Genomic DNA, 24,278 nt, shown 5'->3' with positions numbered 1-24,278 from the left:
CCTCGCAGGAAGCCTCGCTCTGAGTCTTAGTATGAGCTTCTCATGTACCCATCGTGAAGGGACATGTCACCTGTGTTGTTGTCCAGCCCAACAGTGCCCTGTGATCCTGGTTTCCAGGCTTCTGTGAGTGTGCTGACTTAAGATGCATAGCGTTGCTTCTCCCCTGTCCCTGGGGTAGAGAAGGATAAGCAGGTCTCTGAGGCTGCCCCCTGCTGGACTGTCCATGTTTGATCAGGCAGAAATGTCTGTCTGTCTTAAAGTTGCTTTACGGTTTACAGAGTCCTGGAAGAACGCCACTTCCCATTAGTGTTAGGCATAGGCTCTAGGCAGCTGGTGGGTAGGAGATTGTGGCAAGGAGTGGCTTGCAGGAGCATTGGAGGTATTTCAAGTGTACTCAGAGCTAGAAGAGTGACCATCTGGACCAGAATGGGTACCAAGATTCATAAGTGTCTAGGGATCAGCAACAGAATAAACATGTATTGGGGGTATCAGGGAATCAGAGATAGGCTATATCCTTTGGATGACAAAAACAAAAACAAAAAAAAAGGCATTCTGCGATCCAAAACTGATGTCAGCCGGCTAGGGAGAAGTGATGGAACATTTGCAAATAGGAACCAGAGTCTGTGTTAGGAGATTCAGCTTTGGAAATACTTTCCTGGCTAGTTGCTGGATATGTCTGAGCCCTGTGATGTGCTGGTAGCAAAACCAGTCCAGACTCTGCAGGTGGAAATAGGCTGTTGAGAGAGCAACACCTGGGAAACACACTCTGGCAGCCCTGCAAAAGCAGAGTCCAAGTCTGTTCCTGTTCCCTTCGTTCCGGCTCAGTGCCCAAGCTCTGGAGAAGAGTGCAGTTGTAGGAGTCTTGGGAGGTGGCAATAGCAGCAGTCAGTGTGACAGGAGCAGGGGGATTAATTGCTTCAAAGAGACAGAGCAAGTATACCTTGCCCTTCAAATAAATCTGACCTCAATCCCTTATTTTCTAAAGAATTATTTGTGCCCTGGCCAGGTGGCTCAATTGGTTGGAGTGTTGTCCTGTGCACCAAAAGGTTGTGGGTTCGATTTCTGGTCAGGGCACATTTCTGGTTTGATCCCTGGCCGGGGTGCATATGGGAGGCAACCAATTGATGTTTCTCTCTCACATCAATGTTTCTCTTGTTCTCTCTCTCCCTTCCTCTCTAAAAAAATCAATAAGCATATCCTTGGGTGAGGATTAAAAAAAATTATTTCTGGGTATTCTCTTTTTTCTCTTTTTAACTCTGTTATATTGCAGATTGGCCTCATAGTAGTAGTAGGAGAGAGTTCAATTTTTTTCTAGTAAACTTTTGTGCTTTACAGTGATAAAAATCCAAGGTGTACCTCAATTACGAATAATTTATTTCTGTTTATCTTAAAGCGTTTATCAACCCGGAAACAAGAAGATGTAAAAGCCAAATCCGGAAAACCTGGAGATAATGTGAGGGAGCGCATCATCAAGCGGGCAGCTCTTGAATTTGAGGATGGCATGTATGGTATCCTTTATCTTTGTGCGACTGGCAAAGACGAGGCCTTGCTTTTCCCATGTTCTTTAGGCCACCAGGCCTGCTGCACGGCGATTCTTTTATAGGCCTTTGTAACTTTTAAAGCGGTTGATCAGTTTTTACAAAGTGTGGCATATAATCTACAGATATCAAGATATATGAAGTTGGCCTGCCCGAGTATCTGAGTTGGTTAAAGTGTCGTCCTGATATGCCAAGGTTGCGGGTTCGATCCCCAGTCAGGGCACACACAAGAAGCAACCAATGAATGCATAAAGTGGAACAACAAATTGATGTCTCTGTCTCTCTCCCAAACCAATAAATAAAAATTAAAAAAAGAAAGGATATATGAAATTGGAATTATAGTCCATTTGCCTTCTTGAACAAAATGGTGACCAAAAATTTGTTTAGCTATTTTCTCATATACTATAGACTTCAGTGCAATTTGGCATTTGGCTAAATGTTATTGGGACTGGAGCTTACCCAAGATGAGGGTTTTAAACCTCAGAAGTACTAGTTATAGCCAGTGCTATTGGCTTTCTCTGTATTCTGACATTTGCATACTCGTTGAAACATAAGATCCAACTTTTTTTAAAATTTATTTTTCAATTACAGTTTACATTCAGTATTATTTTATATTAGTTTCAGGTGTACAGCATAGTGGTTAGACAATCATATACTTTATGAAGTGTTTCCCTCTGATATTTCCAGTACCTACCTGGCACCATACATAGTGATTCCAATATTATTGGCTATATTCCCTATGCTGGACTTCATATCCCCGTGCCTATTTTGTAACAACCAATTTGTACTTCTTGATCCCTTTGCCTTTTCACCCAGTCCCCTAGCCCCTCCCAGCTGGCACCATCACTGTGTTCTTTGTGTCTATGAGTCTGCTTCTGTTTTGTTTGTTCATTTATTTTGTTCTTTCGATTCCACATATAAGTGAATCATATGGTGTTTGTCTTTCTCTGTAAGACCCAACTTCTTAACAGGCCCTTGTTTCCTCTGACAAAGGTCTCCTGAGTATCCTTTTTTATGTCTGATATTTTATAAGGATGTTCAGTAAATGACTCAAATTCTGCTTTAAGTACTTTCTCTAATTTTTTTTTGATGCATTTTAATTATGATGTGTCTGGGCATGGGCCTGTTTGGGTTCTTCTTGCTTGGGGTTCTCTGTGCCTCCTGAACTTGTGTGACTTTTTCCTTTACCAGGTTAGAGAAGCTTTCTGCCATTATTTCTTCAAACACATTCTCTATTCCTTTCTCCCTTTCTGCATCTTCCGGCACACCAGCTATTCTAATATTGTTGCATTTCACGTTGTCCCACAGCTCCCTTAAGCTGTCCTCCTGTTTTTTCATTATTTTTTCTTTTTGGTTCTCTGATTGATTTTTTTTTCAATCCTGTCTTCGATCCTTAGCTTCCCCACTGCTGTGTATTCCTTCCAATGTGTTTTTTATTTGTGTTATGTCATTCTTTATTTCCAATTGTTCTTTTTTCATAGTTTCTGTATATTTTTTCTTGCTGTTAAGCATCTTTACCATCATTACTCTGAACTCTGTTTCAGATAACTTTCTTATCTTTGTTTCATTTATTTCTTCTGGAGAATTTTCTTGTTTTTTCATTTGGGGGTTGCTTCTTTGTCTCCTCATTTTGGCTGTCTGTTTGGATCTGATTATGTATTAGGTAGATCCTCTATACCTCTCAATCTCTAGTACAGGACAGTGTCAAACACTGTTTCTGACTAGTTAGAACAGGCAAAGACTCAAAGCCTCCAGAGACCGCTTCTGCCTACAGACTGATAGGATCCCCCACCCAGGTAATGTCCTAGGGAGTGGCAAGAGTTTTTTCAACAGGGCCGGGCAGTTGTTTCTGCTTGGAGGCTAGTAGTAATTTTTAGTCTCTTAAGTGGCCTCATGGCAAGGTGTTTTCCAGTAGGGTGCATCAACTGTCTTTCCCCCAGGCAAGGCCTCCTATATAGCAAATGTCTGTGTGGGAAAAATGTCGTCTGCTGTGTGAGGGAATGACTCAGCCTAGGAAACTTGGGGTGTCTGCCTTCTGAGCTCTAACCTCCGAGTCCCCAATCCTGGCTTCTGCTTACACAGCTCTAGTCCACTCTGCCCTCCCTCTGCCAGAGCACAAGGTGGGTGACTCTTATGAAGAAAATAAGACATTTTGGGGGTGGGGGGAGATCAGCAGCCTGACTCTGTACCTAGTTAATTAGTATCCCTAATGCACATTCCTGTTAGCCTATAGCAGGTGGGCAAACTTTTTGACTCGAGGGCCACAATGGGTTCTTAAACTGGACCGGAGGGCCGGAACAAAAGCATGGATGGAGTGTTTGTGTGAACTAATATAAATTCAAAGTAAACATCATTACATAAAAGGGTACGGTCTTTTTTTTTTTTTTTTAGTTTTATTCATTTCAAACGGGCCGTAGTTTGCCCACGGCTGGCCTATAGTCTAGTCACTGCCCCTTCCTTAATTATCTGGTCTTGCCAGACCTGTTTACCTAAATACTCACATTTTACAGAGGCCATAAACCATGAACAATACACAATTCTTGGACGGGGTTATCAGTGCTGGCGCCAGGCCAGGCCTTTAGGTGTGGTCTCACAGCACCCATCCCAACACATGGGGCTTTTTGCAAAGCCCGAGAAAGGTCCAGAAGTCTTATTTGGGAGACAAAGAAACCAAAGGGTATAAAGAGAAAGCTTCCTCTATATTGGTTTGCTCAGGATTTGGAAACAGGCTCCCCTGAGTCACGGTACTAGTACATCTGGAAATAAATGGGTTTTTCCTGTATCTCCAAGTACTGCTGTGTGTATTTTCCAGTTGCCTGGTAAATTCTGTAACAGCTCTACAGGGGATTTTGTGCATTGGCCCTTTAAGAGGGTGCCTGACTTTTCAGCTGTCATCCCTGGCTGCTTTTCACAGGGAGATGTTATGTGGGTACCCTTCTCAGTTCTGGTGTTCTCTGCTGCAGGGCCCACCTTGGGGATTAGACCCCAGAGTTCTCAGTGGCAACCCCCCACAGCTGAGATATCTCTCTGGAATTTCACTTGCTGCCTATGGACACCGGCCAGCCCTTTCACGCCTCCACCCTCTATCCCTCTTATGGCCTCCATTTTCAGTCCTCAGGTATCAGGGTTCTCTCCTGTGAGTCTTCTGTTGGTGATTCAGGGAGTTTTGCTGTATTTTAATTGTAATTCCAGTTTGTTCTTGGGAGCATGTCCGTGCTGCATCCACCTACTCTGCCGCCATTTTTAATCTTTTAAGTATTAAAAAGAGATAGGAAGAGGTAATTAGTACAATGAGTGTTTGGATTTTGACTGCATTTAAATAACAGTGAGTGTTTACCACTCTTGAGCAGTAGTGGACAGCATAGTCGGCAGTTCTGGGCAGCATATCTTTTTTATCCCTCTTTTTAAAATTAAATTTATTGGGGTGACATTAGTTAATAAAATTATATAGGTTTGAATTGTACAAGTCTATAATACATCATCTGTATATTGCATTGTGTGTTTACCACCCAAAGTCCAATCTCCTTCCGTCACCATATATTCGACCCTTTTACCCTTGACCACCCTCCCTCTTCTTCCCCTTCGGTAACCACAATACTGTTGTCTGTGTCTGTGAGTTTTATCTACATATCGCTGATCTGTTCAGACTGCTGGTATTGAGAGGCAAGACTGAACCCACACTGTTTGGGTACGTATTAGGATTTATCCTATTTTGATGTCTAAGGAAGAAGATTCAACACCCTCAGTTACTCTTTGATGCCTTAACCCAGCTACATTTAAAAATATATATATTTTATTGATTTTTTACAGAGAGGAAGGGAGAGGGATAGAGAGTTAGAAACATTGATGAGAGAGAAACATTGATTCAGCTGCCTCCTGCACACTCCCTACTGGGGATGTGCCCACAACCAAGGTACATGCCCTTGACCGGAATCGAACCTGGGACCTTTCAGTCCGTAGGCCGACGCTCTACCCACTGAGCTAAACTGGTCAAGGCCCAGCTACTTTTTATATAGTCACAATTTTTTTCACTGAAACTTATGCCCCCTTCCCCCCTTGTGTTTTAGGGAAGACTCAGTCACCAGTGGATGCTATCTCAGTGACCCAAAGGAGATGAAACACTTTCATGCCGACATTTTGGTATTGTCAGAAAATTTTTAAAATTTAGAAATGGTAGCCCTTTTTAAGAATGTTAAGTCATCCTTATTTTTAGTTGGAGTTTTGAAAAGTCAAAATTGCTTTTAAACAAAGGTCAGTCCACGTTTAATAATATTATATCAGTCACAAGTCATAATACATCAGTCTAAATTTGCTGAGCATGTTAATGCAAACAGAATGTCTTACAGTGAAAATGACCTCTTGGCTGGTCTTCTAAAGCCACCGCTTTGATATATTTATGGGAAAGCATATCAGCGTTATTGAAAAAGCTGTGATTAATTAGTGATTTATTTTATTTTATTTTTTTAATTACAAAAGTGCCTAGAGGGTGATTGGAGAATGTGTTCAGTAATTACATTTAGAGCAAGGGCCTTTGAAGAAGGCTTCTCTTCGGGTTGATGTATGTGGAAGATTTATGGCATAAATCTCTCTACCTTTTCCACGTTCTACCTTAACATCTTCTTTTCCAGCTAATTTGGGCATAGGAATCCCACTTCTGGCCAGTAACTTTATCAGCCCAAATATGACTATCCATCTGCAGAGTGAAAATGGAATCCTGGGTTTGGTAAGATAGAAATGAAAGTTTTATTTATGCAGTCTTTTTTCCCCCTGCTCATCTTTTTTTTAAAATTTATCTTTATTGGTGAAAGTGTTACATATGTACCCTTCCCCACCCCCCAAACCCCATTGACCCCTGCCTACCCCCCTGCCCCCCTGCCCCCCGGCCTTCATCATTGTCTGTGTCCATGGGTTATGCATATATGCACACAAGTTTTTTTTGGTTGATCTCTTCCTACCCACTCACCCACCCCTGCTTTCCCTCTGAGATTCCGCAGTCTGTTCCATGTTTCTATGTATTTATGCAGTCTTGATGGAGAACTAGCTATTCCATGTAGTGAAATCTTCTAATAACTGAGAATTGTTAGCTTAAAATTCCCAGCCTTCCTTTTCTATTTGCTTATCATCACAATAAAATATTTAACTTTCCCATACAGTGGTGGTCACTGTGAGTATGCAGTGTTATATTTGCTGCAGTAGATGTCGTTTCCTGACTATGCAAGTTTTTTCACTGCTCCTCCTTTATGAGGTAGTGGGTTTCCATCTCCCCTGGTGCCTGCTTCAGAGGACTTCACAGTTTGCTCTTTAGTTAACTACTTTTAACTCTTGTGTGGCTGGACGTGAATGAAGGTTAACCAGTCTCTGTGAAATAAAATTCAGTAAGGCTCTGAGTGAACACTGGAGAGTAAGGTTTCTGTTTAGGGCAGGGACATTTTTTTGACAGTTGATTAATTAAAAAAGTCTTAGCAATTCTTCTCATCAATTTGTTTTAAGGTCCTGTTGTCCCAAAGGGTAGAATTTTCTTTTCCTCAGAATTAACCTTGCAGGTGAGCTCAGTATTCTCAGAGAATTTGACCACCGTTTTTCCTCAGTATTATAATGAGAAAAAGAAGCACATTTGCTTCCTGAATGACATTTTTAATTTAATTATTAACTATGGCAGAGATTATTTATAATTTGCCAATTTATAATATTCCTAATCTTTATTGTTCCTCAGTGGATTATAACTGTTAATGCAATAAAAATTATATATGTAAAAATGTTTATCTGGTATTTATAATGTAAATAATGACTATAAGCATAGAGTCGATCCTGGTTGATAATGGCAATAATCATGACCATTTTCAAAGACGAAAATGGTATGTGTTTGGATGAAATCAGATTCGTATTGAAGTCAGAGACTTAGGCCCTGGTGGTTTGGCTCAGTTAGTGGAGTGTTGGCCCTTGGACTGAAGGTTTGCATGTTTGATTTTGGTCAAGGGCGCGTACCTTGGTTGCAGGCTCCATCCCCAGCTCTGGTCTGGGCACTTATAGGAGGCAACCAATCATTGTTTCTTTCTCTGTGTCTCTCCCCCTCCCTTCCACTCTCTCTAAAATCAATGGAAAAATATCCTCTGGTGAGGATTAACAAACAAACAAATAATAAAACAAAAAAGAAGACGTGTATTGTTTGGGTACCTTAGGGATTATCTAGAGTGACCAGTTCCCTCAGTTTGAAATAAGGGAAATAAGTTTACGTGAATTACCCAGGGTCAGTGTTTAAAAGGAAATTTACATAGGTCTAAACATTAGTTACCACTTCAATTTACTTAAAAAATAGAATTTCGTTCCCTTAGAAAGTCTGTTAAAATTTTACAGTCAATATGTCCTCATTCTTGGTTCTATCTTATGCCTTTTTCTTTTCTCCCTTTTTGATTAATATATGTTATGTTACAGAACTCCTTGCCCCATTCAAGTAGAGATATCTTATAAAAATGCATACAGAATTTTTTAAAAACTTACTAAGAATAAGTGGGCAAAGGGAAAACAAAGGTATCAAAACTCAGATGTTTTGAACAATAAGGTTAGGACCCCAAATTCAAGCTTTTGACTTCTGCATACCAAAAAGCTGAAACTTGGCCTCTGTTGGTCTTTTTAGCCAAATAATGCAGCCATTTAGTTTATATTTGCTAGGAGGAAGGTTTATGAATAACATTGCTGCATAGTAGGCCGTGAATACTTTTTGTTTTATTGTCATATATTTCTTTTTTTCTTTTTTTTTTTAAAATATTTTATTGATTTTTTATAGAGAAGAAGGGAGAGGGATAGAGAGTTAGAAACATCGATGAGAGAGATCGATCAGCTGCCTCCTGCACGCCCCCTACTGGGGATGTGCCCGCAACCAAGGTACATGCCCTTGACCGGAATCGAACCTGGGACCCTTCAGTCTGCAGGCCGACACTCTATCCACTGAGCCAAACCGGTTGGGCAATTGTCATATATTTCTAACAATTTAATATTACTTTCAAACTTTGATCATATTTAGAAAATATTTTTCATTTACCCAGTCACAATTATTAGTGTAGGAAAGACTAATCAATATTAGAAACACAGCCATACAAATACCAGAATTATCTTTTGAAGATTTACCTTAAGTCTTCTGAAGACGATTTCCTGGAGTTTTTAGAGACGTTGTTTATATTACAGTATTAGTGTTCAGTTCAGTGAGAAACTTCTGTTACTAATTGACATTGACTCATTTGTTTCATTTGACAGGGTCCATATCCATTCGAAAACGAAGTTGATGCAGATCTAATCAATGCAGGTAAACTCACTCATTACGAGTTTCCCAGTGTTTTCCTTGCTGTTGATTTAGTTCTATTCCAGATACCAGTAAGGAGGTGAGCTTGCTTCTCTGTCTTTTCTTAGAGAGTAGTCACTGTATTTTTCATTGAGGAGGGGAGATGAGCTTTCAAGCCCCATCTTTGCCTGACTTCTTGTCAGAGGACTGTTATTAGTGAGACTAAGCTCAAGGCAAAATTCTAGGTGGAGCTACATCCCTTGGTGAGAGCTCTGGTGGTTTGATCGGTCAGGGTCCCGGCTATAAATGGGGGTATTGAGGAGCCTGAAGGCTGGGACAGTCGACAGGGGTGTGGACAGGATTAGGGAAACCAGGAAAGGATGGTAAGATACCATGGTACAGGGAGTTACTATTATTACCCCTAGGCAGGCCTTAAGGGGCAGCTGTCAGAGAGGGTCCGTCACCTAACAGGAACTATGGCCTTTGGTATGAAGAATTAGGACTGCTTAAACAAAACTCTTATATATATGAAAAACTGCAACAAAGGTTAGGAAACATAGCCAAAGACATCTCCCAGAAAGAACAAAAATACAGAGAAGGGAAGGAGCACAGCCAGGTTGAGGGTGAGGTGGTCTCCTCCACTGGGTCTCCTGCTTGAGCCTCCCCTTGGATAATTCCAGGTTGAAATAGGTCTGCACTCTCATGATGAGAAGAGTGTGGGTGTGGATCCATAGGGGCAAAAAGAAAAGATCTGGTGCATGGAGGTTTCTGTTATAGGAGCCACTTCCTGTCCGCTAGTCCTCATCAGAGTCAGAGAGCATCCTTCAGAGGTTCAAGGGTGGTGCTGAAGGGAGTGTCTGCCATTAAGTATGACCCAGTGATATGAGTAATATATAGAGTTTCTTTGAATTCGGGAGTCTAATCTTGTCAGCTCCTTGTTCCCACACTCAGATGGTTTACCTCTTATTATGAGCTCTTTGTGCAACTAGAACCTAGAGTCCATGCATTAGCAACCTGAAGGAGGAGAGCAGGTTGGAGGCCCTGGCCAGCGTCCCTGCCCATGCTGGAGGCACCACTGCTGCCTCTGTGCTGGGGCCGATGATTATCCTTAGCATGGGACTGCCCACGAGAAGATAATTTTTATGCGATTCTTAGCCTGCTTGTCTGTACCCTTCTTTTACTCCTATTCACTCTATCGCTGAAAACGTATTATTCTTACTCCACCTTCAAAAATAGTAGGTGCCAATCTCAGAAGAGAAGGAAAATGGGCTGAGCTTAAAGGCCAGATGCCGAGAAGAATTGATGTTTGATTCTTAGAGAATTTTTGGAAGTAAAACAGCTTCTGGTTGAATAGTTGAATTAGTTAACATGACTCAACGCTGAAAGGCCCACTGTGATAAAGCAATGACATTTAGCCAAGGCTGTAATTTAATTGTGCTGTACCCTTTAGCAGTCGTTCATTGATCTGTGAAAATATTTGCTTCTTGGCTTAATTAATTTATGATGTTAGTGAGTTATTTGCAAAATGAATAACTCCATTTTCTAAATTTCAGGCTTGAGTTCATGGAACCCACTTTCCTTAGAAAAATAGTTAATCTTTTCTAATGACATTGTTGGATGGTAGGCGTTTCTGATTGAGTTTAAAAGTAGCTCCATCCTAACGAAGCCACCAGTTTTGTATTTCAACTTCTGAAATGTCACGTATAATCTTAAACTGCTTTGTAAAACAGTAATTCAGTGCTTTTGGGAAGCCAAGCTGCAAATCAGTTTAATAATATTCTAACTCTTTCATCAAAGTCCTCTTTGGGATTTATGATGCTTTAGATTTTGGAGCTGTCCAAATTAGGGAGGAAAAGCTTTGAGCTAGAGAACCCAGGATACAAATTGTCAGTTTCCTCAACTCCTCAAACTTGAAAATTACCTGAGCGATCAGCCCATTGTTTGTGTTAAGTTGAAAGGAATTTTTTTTTAAAAAAAATACAAGTTTCTTGAAATGAATGTTGAATTAAGTGTCTGGGTAAAATCAGTGCATGAAATTTTAAAATAATAATAAAGCTATTTCTAAGGATCCCATTTTTCTAAATAATAATCTCATATGACTATGTAAAAACAAATCACCACTTCTATAACACTATGTAATTTACAGCATACTTTTTTAGTATGCTGTATGATATAGTTTGAGCCTCAGGTGAAACCTCATTATACAGATTGGGAAACAGCCCAGAAAAGTGAAGTAAGGTGCTCAAAATCACATTGCTAGGGACTGGACACACACAGTCTTCTAGGCTTGGCTTCTGGCCTTTGCCTCCTATACACTGAGCCCTTTTTCTTTAAGGTATTGATTGTATTATTAGTTATAGTTATTTTTTTTGACCCTATTTGATATTGCACTTGAAAAGCATGGATTCAGCTTTAGAATATCTATTTCTGTTTAGTTACTGGATATATAAAAATGCTGAAAATTAACTTTGCTTCTGAAAAATGTAATTTGTAAGAGACCAGAATGTATTGGCAGGGGCCTGGCAGCTCCCTGCATGAGAAGTGCTGTCCGGGCTCTTTAATAAAACTGTGCTTCATAAATCACATAGGGAGAGCTGAGGCTCCGCAGTGACCCCAGGGTTGCCTGTGACGTGGTAAATAGCGCCTGGCATGTCCATCAGCCTGTGGAAATTGCCATTGCGAAGTCACTGTGATTTAACACAGAGACCAAAGGAACGGAGACGTTATGTTCCTCTGCTTTACTGTCCTACCACATAGTCCTGCTTGCTCTCCACCTCACAGGATTGGTGAGGACCGGAATTTGCTGGACATGGAATTTGTGTCAGGATAAGGTTCAGTTGTATTAGGCCTGTCCTGAAACCTGGGGTCCACAGGCTGGCTATATGACCCACCATAACAGTCACGCTTGGTCCTGTAGTAGTAATTCCTTGAGGGGCGACAGCATTGTTCAGAGAGAGGAATGACAAGGCTAACGTTTATGGGGTCCTTTCTCTGTGCCAGGCACTAGGCTAAGGACATTGCATGCATCATGTCATTTCATCCCTCAACTCTTATGTGCTGTCTAAAAGCTCCTACTAACCACACTAGAAAGTATTTTCTAAAGCTTTTCAGCTTTATGGTACTTTGAAAGATGTGAAAATGTTTTTGTTGTTTAGCATCCAACTCCTTTGGGGGATAAATATTTCAGCATGATATAAATAGTCTTCCTCTTTCTCCACATTCGAGCTCAGATGGAGAGGGATATAGATGGAGAAGTGAGCTTTCGGGCAAGACTTGAGAAGCTGGGTACTGCTGTGCTGCACGGCTGGGCATGGTCAGACCTCTCTGGTCCTGTTGTGTCCAGGATCCTTTCTCTATTCCTTCCCTATCTTTTTCTCTGTCCTGTTACACCGGGGTAATGCACGGTAGGTCATACAGTTGACCTACCTTTGACAAAGGGCCTGTGAATACTATTCTGGTCGAGACCAGAAGCTTCTGGGCACCCGAAGCTCCTGGACAGACAGGAAATAGATCACAAGAAGAAAGGAGCATAGATGTTAGTATTAGATGATAGTATTAGATGAAGATCTTGCGCAGTTCTGAACTTCTATTATGAGATGTAAGTTTTGAGAGCAGTCCTCTTGAGGGTTACATTAAATACACTGGCCAGTATTAGAATGTTATTCCCTAATTTTACCAAAGTCCTAGGTTCTTAATAGGGTCAAGAGAGGAAAGATGAGAGGGGGAGAGAGAGATTGAGATGGAAAGAGAAGATTCAACCCTAATGATGTTAAAGAATCTTTCTAGGTTATTCATTGTTTTTTTTTTTAAAAATATCTGAGGTGCATCTCCTGTGGTATTCCCTTCAGAATTGCATTCCTTTATGGTTATTCCACAGTCTTTTTGCTCCAGCGACCACGGTAGCACTGGATTCTTTCTCCTCAGTCCTGTTAGCATATAGCACCTGCTGGTGAGGGGAGTGGGGCTGCTGGGGGGCCTGGAAGGGTATTGCATTGTCTGTAGAGAACTTCAGAACAATAATAAAATGAAAAAAATGGGTTTGCTCTTTATTACCACCATGCAAGGGCAAATGTGAACAGTGTTAGTGACAGCATGCTCCTCTCCACAGGGCGGGCAGTTTCCACTGTGTCCCCCACACCCCCAAATGCCACTGCATTTTACCTTCATTCCTTCGGGAACAGAAAAGGAATAGATCCCTCTCTCCACCACAGTACTCTTAGAAATCTAATAGCCTTTTTTTCCCTTTGTCGTGTGTGTGTGTGTGTGTGTGTGTGTGTGTGTGTGTGTGTGTGTGTGTTTAGGCAAGGAAACAGTTACTGTTCTTCCAGGAGCCTCTTACTTCTCCAGCGATGAGTCATTCGCGATGATTAGAGGGTATGTAATGACAAAGCCGCTCACGTTTCACAGTGTGGAAGGAGCTGAGTCACTGGCTGAGCGTGTCAGCCAGGCTCTGAACATAGACACGTCTCCCCGCCAGAAAACCATCCTGGGCTTGTTCGGCTGCACAGAGATGTGAAATTATTCACATCGGATGTCGGGAATGGGAACAGCCAGCCTGCTGTTATTAAAAGAGCCCCCCAAATGGAATTTATATCTGTGTGCCAGCTATCACGAAGCAAACATTTTTAAAAAGTTCTTTCTGAGGCCCCTGACATTTTCTACAAACTTGGTGTTCATTTTCTAGCTCATGTTTGCCTTCCAATCAAGCCACATGCGCCCTCACTGAAGGCAACAAACTCACTGTGTACAACTGTATTAATTTGTCTTTTGGAAGCGATGAGCTATAATTTTTAAAAAAGAACTCTTAATGGTTATTTCTCTACATCAGCTTGAGCTGATGTATTTGAAATCAGGTGTTGGGTGGGGGAAAGCAATTGCATTTTGGGGAATATAGAGTTATTTATTTTAATTGCTGGCAATTTCCAGTGAAGGGACATGAAGCTTGTGAAGTTTGCCTGTTAATTCCTCTTTCTCTTTCTCAGAGGACATGTCAACCTGACCATGCTAGGAGCCATGCAGGTTTCCAAATATGGTGACCTGGCTAACTGGATGATCCCTGTAAGTGGACATTTTCCTTTTGAATTATGCTTGGGTCAGAATACTTATTTTTGAAACATTAAGGAAAATCCTGTCAGATTGCCACGAGAGTACAAAATAATTATTTTAGCAATAAAGAAATATTGTATCATGTTTTCTTATTTGAGTCAAATTTTAATTAAGCAAACCCTGAGAAATATTCAGCTTTGCCAGTTTATTATGTAGCTGGAACTAAAAATAGGCAAGATCTGGGCCAAAGTAGAATTTTCCATAAAGAAAGAGGTAGGGAAGATTTAAAAAATGGTATAATTATGCTCTATCATAAAAGTAAGAAATACAAATGTTTATTATAAGTAACTCCTTATAACTGGAAAGAGCACTGAACAAGTTTATAAATTTTATATTAATCCTATTATTTTCTTATTCACAGTGAGTGATTAATGTCCTCTCTTTTTTTAATATATATATTTTTTATTGATTTCAGAGAGGAAGGGAGAGGGAGAGAGAGATAGAAACATCAATGGTGAGAGAGAATCATTGATTGGCTGCCTCCTGTGCGCCCCCTACTGAGGATTGAGCCTGCAACCCGGGCATGTGCCCTTGACCAGAATCGAACCTGGGACCCTCCAGTCCGCTCTATCCACTGAGCCAAACCAGCTAGGGCTAAAGTCCTCTCTTGATTGGTCACATGACCCCAGAAGTAATCAATCACATTGTCTTCTATTATGGAAAACAAAACCTGGGATGTTCCAACATGCTTGTGAAATGCAGACGGTTTTCCTTTACTATTGACCTAAATGAGGGAAGAAACCTATCAGAATACACTTTGGAGAAAGGACTGCAATGAGCCGATTTAGGAATGTGGTTCATAGTATTCCAGTTGTCGCTTTCCAAAATGTGCACAGAGACCACAGTGAGCGCAGGGCCGGGATTATGAGCTCATTTGGTAGCTCAGGTTACTCTTCTGAGGTGTACTATGTTTAAGGATTCCTGTGTGTTTCTCTGTAGCACCAGCTAAAAAGAATTGGGTTTAGGAATTGAGGCTCTTGTTCTATGATTTGAGAGTTTTTGGAAATCTCTTAGATTTTAGTGATTACACTGTGTAACCAGGTTTGGGAACCAGTGTATTCAAGAATGCTCAGAATCCATATTTACAATGTAAGGGAATATATGATCGACCCCTTAGTAGTAGAAACCCTTAGCTAATTACTGATTATATTGCTGTTTTCCTTTAAAAATGTTTGTTGTTCTATATCAGCTGTGGTCACAAAAGGCTTTTGGAGGCTTCAACGAATCAGAGAGGGCCTCTTGAGCACTGTGCAGTGATGATAGGCAGTTTATGGAAATCAGAATGTATTTCTATTTTCAAATTTTAGAAAAAGGCCAGATGGGTAGTAGAAGGAACCTAGAAAAGTATCCCCTGGGTATTAGCCCTGATGTACCAGTAATGAAGGTGTGACCTTGAACATGGCATGCAAGCTCTTTGGGTCAAATCCTCATCTACAAACTGAGGGTTTATAATTCCAGGGGTCCCGTCTGGTTCTCATCGCTTAGCCGCTAAGAGCAAGGGCCTGGCAGTGAGACAGACCTGTGTGTTAAAATCCTACTTTTGTCACTTGCTGGCTGTGTAACATGAAGCAGTTGCTAGTACAACACACTCATCCTAAATTCATGTTCAATTACCCCAAATTAGACTCTTTGAGGACAGATTTCCTGCTCTGAATTGGTTATGGATGAGGTACAGTTTAGCCTCCTTACTCAGTTTCAGTGAGCAATCTATTTGCCCCAAAGATTTACTAGTATGTTGATTTATAAAATGTAGATATATTTTTATTGCAAGATCTGGCAGTCAAGCATCTGCAAAGTTCAGCTTTATTATATCATTTTTCATTTACTTTTATCTTCTTACTGGGTTTAATAATCTTTCAGTGGTTGCAAAGCCTTGAGTTTTTCTGCATCGTGGCATGCCCATTAATCACTGCGATGTCAGATGCATTAAGTTTTAAGGCAGGCAAATGGTGTTGGATGCTCTTTGTCTTATTCTTTAGTAGCTTCTTAGTATGCAGCATTGGTCCTGTGTACACAGATTTTTTAAAAATTCTGCCCTGAGCATCTGAAGAGAGAAAATTGAACAAAACAGCAACTCGGCTCCTTCCAGTTCCCTGATTATTACGTTGATGGTAAAACCCAGGCAAGTTACGAAAATGTAGAAAGACGTGCAATAGTAGAATCTATATTCAGAACTGCTCTGGCTTTCCTAATGCCTATTTTTGAAAAACAGCTGCCATGGATTATTGACTTGTGAAGGGAAGCAGATGTGTATGATCAGCTCTGGAACTGGTTATTGAAAGAATGCAGCTGTGGCCCATGGGATGGGGCTGCTGTATGTAAACCATGCAACAGCCAAGGGCCTGCTCCTTCTACGTGGAGAGCTGAAATGAGGGATTTGTAAGGCAGAGAAGAATAGGGTGTTTTGGTGCTTGTTTTTTCCTTACATTTTTAAAAAAAGAATAAAAATTAATGTCATACTCATGTATGCTACATGTATGAGTGCACAAAATTGATTTGGTCTTCTAGATATGACGTCTGTTCTAAAGAAGGTAGCTTTCTTGTCTTCCTACTTATATAATTAAAGGGTTTGTGTCCAAGATTCAATCTAGGGGTTTTGTTGCATCGGTTGTAGTATAAATATTAAATCTGCAGATACAGATATAGAAATATAAAGATTATGAAATAAAGATATAAACATATATATATGTTTATATCTTTATATGTTTATTTATTTTTTTTTTTTTTCTAGTCAGGTTCTGTCTTTATTGTCCTGTTACATCTGTATTTATACCAGTTGATTTTAATCCTATCCATTCTATTCCAAAGGTTAGGGCGTTTCTTATCTCCATTCCAAGGTTACTCTATTGTTCTATTAAGCTACAAGGAAGTAACTGAAGGAGATTATCCTAAGTAAAGATTATGTAGCTTAAGCGTGATTGTTTGTAGTTATCGTAGTTAAAGTGATTAATTACCCGCCTGGCACTTAGTTAAGGGGTTTTATTCCCTCCCTAACTCCAGGGAAAAATCCCCACCTGGGGAAACAACCTTTCTTGGAGAGGTGGTCCTGTTTAAAACACATAGTGCTAAGAGGGGTAGCAAACATATGTATATACCAGGTCCCTTGAAACATAAGCTGTGCAGATGTTTCTTTCCTGCAGCGACTGTGTCAAGCAGCAAGGGTGGACCGGCTTCTGGCAAATTCCCCCATTTTTATTTTTTAAATGACAGAGCGTGTAAATCAGCGGCCACCTCTCCGATTGGGTTAAGACTCGGAAGAAGACTTGTTTGTGACTTTGCCACCAGGTCAGTCCTAGGCTTAACCCTATATAGGCTCCCCACAACCAAGAAAGGGAGTCAAAAGCAAAAGGAGGGGCTTAGGACCAAGCCTTGAAGTTGGACAATACAAGAGAAAAAATTTCAAAGGAGATCAAATAAAAGTGGACAGAGGAGTAAGAGGTAAACCAAAAGAGTTCAATGTTCCAGAAGCTAAGAAAGAAGGATCAGCTTCTAGAAGATAGATTAAGGTGAGGACACTGAGTTGGTCGACACAGACACCCTTGGAGAGCTTGACAAGAGCATGATGAGAGGAATGCAGGAGAAAACCCTACCAGCGTGAGTTAAGGACTTGAAAATGGAGGTAAAGAAGTAGAGAGGACTCTTTCTGCTTAGTATTAGTAGTCTCTGTAGGAAACAGAGAATAAGTTCAAGATAAGCTTCTTACTGTGCATATCTATATGTTTACGTATATATGGTTTTAACATTATGATTCCTGTTCATTTGGTACCAATTCTGAGGAAACTAAAAACTATGGATAAGGGAAAAGGACAGTTAGAGAATATGTATTTGACAGTATGATGCTTTTATAATTATTTAGTGATGCTTTTGCTGTATCAGTGTACTGTAGGGGAAAGTGCACAGAACTTTGGAATTAGGCCTGTGCTTAATGCTGGTTCTGTCACTTACTGGTGGCATGACAAATTATTTCATTTTAGTATACGCTTCTGTAAAATGATAATACTTAACTCATATGCCTGTTCTATAGGTTAGTTTGTTCGTTCAACAGATATTTATTAGACATATATTAAAGGCCATGCACTGGTTGGAGATGCAGCAGGTAACAAAATGGATTAAATTTTCCACATTTATGAAGCTAATATTCTAATGGGGATCAGCAAATATGGTCCACGTACCAAATCTAGCCCCACTGCCCGTTTTTGTAAATAAAGTTTTATTGAAATACAGCCACTTTATTACCCATAGCTGTTTTTGTGCTACAACAGCAGAGTTGAGTAGTTGCAATGGAAACCATATGACCTGCAAAACCTAAAATATTTAGCTCTTTACAGAAAAGTTTGCCAATTTCTGCCATAGATCGTTGATTTGAAACCTTTATTTTCTAATATAACTTAGTAATGCTATAAGTTTCTCTGTTAGCACATATTAGTGACATCCCACCAATTTTTGCATGTTGTGTTTTCATGTTCATTCTCTTCCAAATATTTCTAAGTTCCCTTGTGAGTTTTTTTTTTTTATAACCTATTTGTTATTTAGAAGTATGTCATTAAATTTCCAAATATTTGGTGATTTTTCCAAAAAAAACCTCTGTGTTTACAGAGCAGGCAATGTGCCTTCCTCCTCTGGAGGGTCCCTTAATCCTCTTCCCTTTTGTTCTGGAGACCTTGCTTTGGGCTCTTAGCAGTTATTATTTCTTATCAACATTGTTCCAGCGCTGCTATCGTTGGTCACTTTAAGAAACAGCATTGATGGAGACTTTTCTTTGTGTTAGTGGATGTCTTAAGAGACCAGCTGTTAACAAGCATGTGTGTGATCGTGTTTTCCGTATCCAATATGTTGAACAAGCTCCACGTGGGATGAAATCAAAACACAGCTATTTTTATCTCGTGTGGCACCTTTAACTTTATGCAGTCAGGGAAGCTTTCCCTCTGCATGGCATTTCAGCTCATTCTTAGATCATCAACTGTCACTGGGTCACTTTAATTCACAAACTCAGTCTTGATTCAAGAACTAAAGGGTCCAGTCCAAGGTAGTGAACCTGCTGTAATATGCATTCCAAAGCAGTGCGTGTCCTCTCACACTCCCCAGCCATGGTCAGGGCAGGCTGCCCACATTAGCGCAAGGTCGTATGGAGTTCTTTTGCTTTTTCTCTTCATTCACTGCCTCCCCCAACTCACTGTTTAGCACCCAGCAGGGACAGAATTCAGGAGAATGGGAAGGTGAGGACACAGGACAGGAAAGTTCTTACATGGCTGGAGAGTGGTCATGGGATAAGCTGGCTCCATGCTCCCTGGTTCTTTCAGATGATGCTAGTCAAGCTGGGAGTTTGAAAGGTGCTGTTTGGACCAGGTGCATGTTCTGCGTTTTATCATTTTTTAAGCTCTCAGATTCTAAAGTCTCCACTGCCTCATCAGGTATAATTTATATAATCTCATGTGTGAAGTATTTTAAACATTTTATTTATCCTTTTTTAAAAAAAAATAATTGACCAGCGGGAGTTCTTTGGGAGAGTTCGTGTCCTCTACTAGAATTTTTATATAATTAGCTTTCAATGCTTCTTAAATGGAAAACAGTGAAACATAACTGTAGAAACATGGGAATCATTGCAAAGGAGGATGCTGAATTGAGGTTAAAAAAAGATTAAAATTAAGATCAGAAAGAAACAATAGCAAATCCATTAGCAAGTCAGCTCACTCTGCCTAGGTTCCCACAAATGTTAATATTTTAGGTAGCAAAGGGATATGAGACAGTGAAATAGACTTTTTGTGTGTGTGGAATAGCTCAGTTCTCAGCAATCTTAAAGAGCTCTGTCTTTTGATTGCTGTCTCAGTCTGTTTTTGCTCTGAAGGGAAGGAAATATTTCTCTCCTTGCTGTGCTTCATATGATGTGTTTGTGACCAAATGCTTAGCGCTACGAACTTTATCCACTGGATCTCTTGTATCCAAACCTGAGACTGAAAGGAAGGTGACCTACACACCTGATTGACTCCCAGGCATGGCGCTGCATGCCCCCCAGCACACATGCTCTCTGTCTCCTCCTCGCTGTCAGAACAGACGAACAGACTTCTATGCATAGAATAGGCATTTGGTCATTTTTTTAAAAAAGCAAGCAACCAATTAATCAGTTTCTTTATTTTCTCTTCCCTCCTTTCCCGTCATTCTTTCTCTTCTCTCCTCCTTTACAGAGAGAATGCGCACTGACTGCATTTGATGTTTTCAGTAACTATCCCTTTGGCTAATGATGTGTTTGTATGACAATAGCAGCTCCTTCTCATTAAAAGGAGGGGAGGAAACATTAAAAATGATAGATGAGGTCTCCTAGAAATCCATTATTAGCAATTTCACAAATAATGGTGCTACTGGTATGACTTAGCAGGGAATGAAGCCAAAGCACCGACGACAGTGTGACCCTGCAGCTAAAGGCTAATGCATCTTGAAGACCCAATCTTAAATGATGAAATCTGGCATTTCCGGTTGATGAAATCTTTACTTCTTCCTTTACTCCTTTGGTTTAGAGATAGTTTTTATTGATTGCTTTTAGAGAGAGACGAAGGGAGGGGGGAGGGAGAGAGGAGAAGCAACATCAATTTGTTGTTCCACTTATTTATGAATTCACTAGTGGCCCGGTACACGAAATTTGTGCACATTAAAAGGGAATTAATTAGAGGGAATATTTTAATATTGCTATTTGCCCTTTTTCTATAATAGAAGTGTCAGAGATGAAAGAAAATTAGTAAAATGTATATGAAAATCTCCCTCCTGTCAGAATCTGGGGCGCGCTACAGGACCCAGAGATAAGTCCCCACCCACCTGCTTGTGCCTTGAAATCGCATGAGACCCAGACCCGGCCGGCCCCTCCCCTGTCAAGCCCCGCTGGGCAGGGGGCACAGCCTCAGGTCCCCTGTCAAGCCCCACCGGGCGAGGGCATGATGACCGTTTGCATATTAGCTCTTTATTATAGTGGATTGGTTGATTCTTGTATGTGCCCTGACTGGGGATTGAACCCACAACCTTGGCATATCGGCCAACGCTCTAACCAACTAAACTACCTGGCCAGGGCTAGAGATAATTTTTTTTTTTTAAGATCCTGGAGATCATTTATTTAATTCTATGTCTTTTAAAATTAGTGCAATCATATAACTTGTTGTCTAAACCAAATCATTTTGAGAACATGAAAGGTTGCCAATAATTATTACACCATGATAACAGACATACATCTAAATTCTAATAGAGAGAATTTGTATACAGTTTGTATAGCCAATTTACTTATAATACCAAATTCATATCACCATCAATAAGACTTGTTTTTTCCTATAAAGAATCCCACACAGACATTTTTTATCAAGGGATATCTAGTTCTTATTAGAAAAACTGGAAATAACAAACATTTTAAATGAGATGTCCCATCTTCAATATATACTGGAGGTTTAGGCAAATTCAACATTTCTTATTTCTTCCTATCCAAGATCAATTCTGTTTTAAAACTCATAGAATAAATCATAAAGTTCTATATGTATTATGCATTTTTTCTGTGCTAAGCACTGTGCTGTGAACTTCTCATCAATTATTATTATTATTATTTAATTCTTTATTGTTTAAAGTATTACATATGTCTCCTTTTCCCCCATTGACATCTCCCCAGCTGTTCCCACCCCCCAGCACATGCCCTCACACCCCTACTGTCTGTGTCCATGGGTTATGCTTATATGCATGCATACAAGTCCTTTGGTTGATTTCTTACCCTCCCCTCTCCCCCCCCCCTCCCCCCTCCCCACCTTCCCTCTGAGGTTTGACGGTCTGTTCAATGCTTCTATGTCTCTAGATCTATTTTTTTGTTCATCAGTTTATGTTGTTCATTATATTCCACAAATGAGTGAGATCATGTGATACTTTTCTTTCACTGCCTGGCTTATTTCGCTTAGCATAATGCTCTCCAGTTCCATCCATCCATGCTGTTGCAAATGGTAGGAGTTCCTTTTTATAGCAGCATAGTATTCCATTGTGTAGATGTACTGCAGTTTTCTAATCCACTCATCTGCTGATGGGCACTTAGGCTGTTGTAAATCTTGGCTATTGTAAATTATGCTGCTATGAACATAGGGGTGCATATATCCTTTCTGATTGGTGTTTCTGATTTCTTGGGATATATTCTTAGAAGTGGGATTACTAGGTCAAATGGGAGTTCCATTTTTAATTTTTTGAGGAAACTCCATACTGTTTTCCACAGTGACTGCACCAGTCTGCATTCCCACCATCAGTGCAAGAGGGTTCCTTTTTCTCCACATCCTCGCCAGCACTTGTCGTTTGTTGATTTGTTGATCATAGCCATTCTGACAGGTGTGAGATGGTACCTCATTGTCATTTTGATTTGCACCTCTCCGATGATTAGTGACTTTGAGCATGTTTTCATACATCTGGTGGCTTTTTGTATGTCCTCTTTCAAAAAGTGTCTATTTAGGTCCTTTGCCCACTTGTAATTAGATTGTTTATCTTCCTTTGTTAAGATGTTTTAGTTCCCTATACATTTTGGAGATTAAACTCTTATCAGATATAACATTGACAAATATGTTCTCCCATGCAGTGGGCTTTCTTATTTTTTTTTTGGTGGTTTCTTTTGCTGTGCAGAAGCTTTTTATTTTGATGCAGTCCCATTTGTTTATTTTCTCTTTATTTTCCATTGTCTTAGGAGCTGTATCAGTAAAGACATTGCTATGACATATGTCTGATGTTTTGCTGCCTACGGATTCTTCTAAGATTTTTATGGTTTCCGTCTTATGTTTTAAGTCCTTTATCCATTGTGAGTTTATTTTTGTGTATGGTGTAAGTTGGAGTTCTAGTTTCACTTTTTTCCATGTATCTGTCCAATTTTCCCAACACCATTTATTGAAGAGACTGTCTTGACTCCATTGTATGCTTTTGCCTCCTTTGTCAAATATTAATTGAGCTGTATGGCTTGGGTCGATTTCTGGGTTCTCTGTTCTGTTCCGTTGGTCTATATGTCTGTTTTTGTGCCAGTACCAGGCAGTTTTGAGAACAGTAGCTTTGTAATATAGCTTGATATCTGGTATTGTGATCCCTCCAACTTTGTTCTTCTTTCTCAGGATTGCTGCAGCTATTCGTGGTCTTTTTTTATTCCATATGAATTTTTGGAGAGTTTGTCCTAGGTCTGTGAAATATGCCGTTGGTATTTTAATGGGGAGTGCATTGAATCTATAGATTGCTTTGGGTAGTATGAACATTTTAATGATGTGGATTCTACCAATCCATAAACATGCTATATTCTTTCATTTGTTTATGTCTTCATCTATCTCTTTTTTCAACATCCTATAGTTTGCCGAGTATAGAGATAATTTTTGATCATTACTTTTATTGTCAAAATAGCTTTACTAGGGAAAATTTTAAATATATATAGATCTAAAAACTTTGGATTTCTGAGCCTTGGGTAATCCAAAGGTTTTGAAATGCAAATAGTTATTTTTATGGGCGGCAACCTTTTAAAAGTCAACCCTAAGGTGAAAATCACATTAGTCAAATTACACTTAAAAGTGTGTTTTACTTCTTGTTAAACCATAAAATCTGGGAAACCATAAAATCTGTTACACATTCTTTCCTCATAGGACACTGACTCAAAAAAGAAATCATACCTGAAATTACAAATTACTTAGGAATTAATGAAAATGAGAACTTTATTTCAAAGCTTGTGGCATACAAGTAAAATGATTCTCAGAAGAAATAGAGAGCCCTAAATGCTTGTATTATTTGCAGAATCCATTCATGCATTGCTGCTTCTGGCTTATTTGCATTCCTTTCCAGTGTAGTGCATATGAGTGGCCAAGGACCTCCAGCACTTGGTTATATTAGCACTGGGATGCATAAGACCCTCAGGAACAGTGCTAGATCAGCTCACCGATATTAAGAACCCAGTAGAGCATATGGCTTCCATTCGGGGTCATATGATATGACAACTTATGTCCCGGCGGCTCCGTGTGAAGCTGCGGAGGTGGGTCCTAGAGTCATATTGATAAGTTCAAATTCTGAGAGGTATATGGAATTGAGCTGAGCAAACATCAGTTTCCCATCTATCATCTTATCCTCTTTCCAGACCATCGCTATCTAAGTAGAATGATAGGAAAGATCACCAGAATTTTACACTGAGTTTCCTTTCTCCTTTTTTCCCTTCCTCAGCCAGTATAGTGGACTTTTTCTATGTAAAAGGCAGATAGAAGCCCCCCTGCACCCCGCATTGATTTTTAGAGAGAGTAGAAGGGAGGTAGGGAGAGGGAGAGAAGGAGAGTGAGAGAGGAAAGGGAATATTGATGTGAGAGAGACACATTGATTGGTTGCCTCCTTGAAAGTGCTCT

The 24,278-nt window shown here is 40.1% G+C and overlaps 1 protein-coding gene across 1 annotated transcript in view; it reads left to right on the top strand.

The window, feature by feature from the left end:
- OXCT1 (3-oxoacid CoA-transferase 1) overlaps positions 1 to 24,278 on the top strand; it is a 115,348-nt gene that overhangs the window by 53,312 nt on the left and 37,758 nt on the right. The window contains 5 exon segments of the mRNA XM_006110040.3: positions 1,394 to 1,508; positions 6,167 to 6,261; positions 8,790 to 8,838; positions 13,116 to 13,188; positions 13,797 to 13,872. Coding sequence (XP_006110102.1) covers positions 1,394 to 1,508; positions 6,167 to 6,261; positions 8,790 to 8,838; positions 13,116 to 13,188; positions 13,797 to 13,872 — 408 coding nt within the window.

The sequence above is a fragment of the Myotis lucifugus genome, unplaced genomic scaffold (genome assembly GCF_000147115.1).
Source record: "Myotis lucifugus unplaced genomic scaffold, Myoluc2.0 scaffold_68, whole genome shotgun sequence".
In the NCBI taxonomy this organism is placed as follows: Eukaryota; Metazoa; Chordata; class Mammalia; order Chiroptera; family Vespertilionidae; genus Myotis; species Myotis lucifugus.
The sequence above is the reverse complement of the archived record's forward strand: the minus strand, read 5'-3'. Positions and strand labels throughout refer to the sequence as shown.